At 38.0% G+C, this 2,729-nt stretch overlaps 1 protein-coding gene across 10 annotated transcripts in view; it reads left to right on the forward strand.

The window, feature by feature from the left end:
• The window catches only part of RBM25 (RNA binding motif protein 25), a 47,082-nt gene that overhangs the window by 37,369 nt on the left and 6,984 nt on the right, over positions 1-2,729 (forward strand). For 9 of the 10 annotated variants that reach the window (XM_014539310.1, XM_005865806.2, XM_014539313.1 and 6 more), the window contains 3 exons: positions 819-1,143; positions 1,509-1,783; positions 2,103-2,201. In XM_014539310.1, the coding sequence (XP_014394796.1) occupies positions 819-1,143; positions 1,509-1,783; positions 2,103-2,201 (699 nt within the window). Of the gene's footprint in view, positions 1-818; positions 1,144-1,288; positions 1,363-1,508; positions 1,784-2,102; positions 2,202-2,729 lie in introns of those variants that run through there. The other variant, XM_014539315.1, reaches the window with a different exon arrangement.

Raw genomic sequence — 2,729 nt, forward strand, 5'->3', positions numbered from 1 at the left:
ACACTCCGCCCCCCCCCCCCCCCAGTGCATGAATTTCATTTACCGGGCCCCTAGTATATTTATAAAAACAAAACAAAAAATTTCTGGCTATAGTTTATTTTTCTTTTTTTTAATCTTTACCCAAGGACACATTTTTATTGAAAAAAAATTTTTTTTTTTTTTTTTTGAGAGAGAGAGAAAAACATCAATTGGGTGCCTCCTGCACCCACCCTGAATGGGGATTCAACCCGCAACCTAGTTCTGTGCCCTGACCAGGAATTGAATCAGCAATCTTTTTGGTGTATGGGATGACACTCGAACCAATTGAGTCACCCAGCCAGGACTCTGGTTATAATGTCCTTAATGAAATTATAAAAACATACTTTTCATTTTGAATTAGTGAGCTATTTATTATGTATTTACCTTTGTTAATCTGAAGTTTTATATAACACCACTGAAGAATATTTGTAAAATCTTTTTTAAAATTTTCGAAGTATCTCATCTACTTTACAGATTTACTTAGCTTTCTGATTATAGAAGTGAGCAATGTTTTCCACTATTCCTAATGAAAAAAAAATAGAGATTTTTTAAAAGATAACTAGAGGCCTGATGCACGAAATTCATGCAAGGGCCTTGGCCCTGGCCCCCACTGCTGCCACGGCCGGGGGCGGGGGGGGGGCCCTCTGCCACCTCTGCTTCATCCCTCCCCACTGTGGCTTTGTCTGGAAGGACATCCGGTCAAATTAGCATATTATGCTTTTTTCATTATAGATACAAAACAAAAAGCCAGTTGAATTGAGTATAGTTGTGGTCTGAGTTAGATTATTTTTTTCTTTTAGATGGAACAAGAGGCTGAAAGGCGCAGACAACCACAAATAAAGCAAGAACCAGAATCAGAGGAAGAGGAAGAAGAAAAGCAAGAAAAAGAAGAAAAACGAGAGGAACCCGTGGAAGAGGAAGAAGAGCCAGAGCAGAAGCCCTGTCTTAAACCAACTCTGAGGCCCATCAGTTCTGCCCCATCTGTTTCCTCTGCCAGTGGCAATGCAACCCCCAACACTCCTGGGGATGAGTCTCCCTGTGGTATTATTATTCCTCATGAAAATTCGCCAGATCAACAACAACCTGAGGAGCATAGGCCAAAAATAGGACTGAGTCTTAAACTGGGTATGTTAGCATTTATTTCCTTTGTCTTTATTTTTCCCTCTGCAAACTCCTGAATTTTGCCTTAAGGAAAAATAAATATGTGCTGCTTGGTAGGTAGATAGAAAAAATTCGAAAATGCCTTTCTAGCTCACTATTGTTTTCATAGTTCTACTAGTGCTCCTATATCTGCAGCTGCCTCGAGTTCTGAGAAGAAATGAAAAGTTAAATTTTCTAGCACTTGTGAGTAGTGAGTTATTTTTTACAGTTGGGATCTTTCTCTGAGACTTGTGAAATTATATTTTGCACTGTTTTTGAGGGGATGGTGGGTTATAAAATGTAACATTTCAAAATAAAGTCATCATGCTAATAGAGTGTTTTTACTATAGGTGCTTCCAATAGTCCTGGTCAACCTAATTCTGTGAAGAGAAAGAAACTCCCTGTAGATAGTGTCTTTAACAAATTTGAGGATGAAGACAGTGATGATGTACCCCGAAAAAGGAAACTGGTTCCCTTGGATTATGGTGAAGATGATAAAAATGCTGCCAAAGGCACCGTAAACACTGAAGAAAAGCGCAAACACATTAAGAGTCTCATTGAGAAAATCCCTACAGCCAAACCTGAGCTTTTTGCTTATCCCCTGGATTGGTCTATTGTGGACTCTGTGAGTAGTAAATTGTATTTCACCATTTTATTGTAAGTAGTTTTGAATATAGCATACAAATTCAGTTGATGCCATTAATGACAAGTAGTGATGATAATGTAGCTGGAATCTTGACATTGCTGAGAATTTAGTAAATTATTGGGGAAAATAGTGGTGGTACTTGAAGTCTTCATAAATTAGAAGTAAATATATCTTGATATATAACTCTCCTAGTGTGAAAGATTATATTTTAATGTTATGAAAAAACCACAAGTTTGTAGACTTTTTTTAAGTGTAATAAAATTTTTCTTTACTTTAGTAACCGTACTTTATTTTTCAGATATTGATGGAACGACGAATTAGACCTTGGATTAATAAGAAAATTATAGAATACATAGGTGAAGAAGAAGCTACATTAGTTGATTTTGTTTGTTCTAAGGTTAGTCTTTTTCTCTCTCCATCCACAACGTTTGTTTCATACTTTAAAATGTTGGACATTTTCGAAAATATAATATCTTGTAGGGTTAAGTCCATGATAGTTTAGTTTCAGTTAAGAGATTCATGGCTACTTAAATGAATCCCTTCACCCTATTTCAGACCCCTAGGCTGCATGCTTTCATTTCAAAGGGTCAAAGAGGATAGAATTGCTGGCTGCTGCCAATTTTGCTCTCTCCCTGCCCCCTGAGAATGCCTTGCCCCACCCCTTTCTTGTCTTAATGGTTAGAATGGTATTGAAGTACAGTTGAGGTGTTGTGGAGATAACTGATAGCTTGTCTTATCAGTTTCTTTGTCAGTCATCCATCCTTTGGAGGAGGAGCAAAATAGTTTTTGTCAGAGCATAATCTATATATATAAAAGCCTAAGTGACCATTATGACGGAACGACTGGTCACTATGATGCGCACTGACCACCAGAGGGCAGACTCTTAATGCAGGAGATGCCCACAGCCAATCTCCCCGGCCAGCCA

The sequence above is a fragment of the Myotis brandtii genome, unplaced genomic scaffold (genome assembly GCF_000412655.1).
Source record: "Myotis brandtii unplaced genomic scaffold, ASM41265v1 scaffold213, whole genome shotgun sequence".
Lineage (NCBI taxonomy): Eukaryota > Metazoa > Chordata > Mammalia > Chiroptera > Vespertilionidae > Myotis > Myotis brandtii.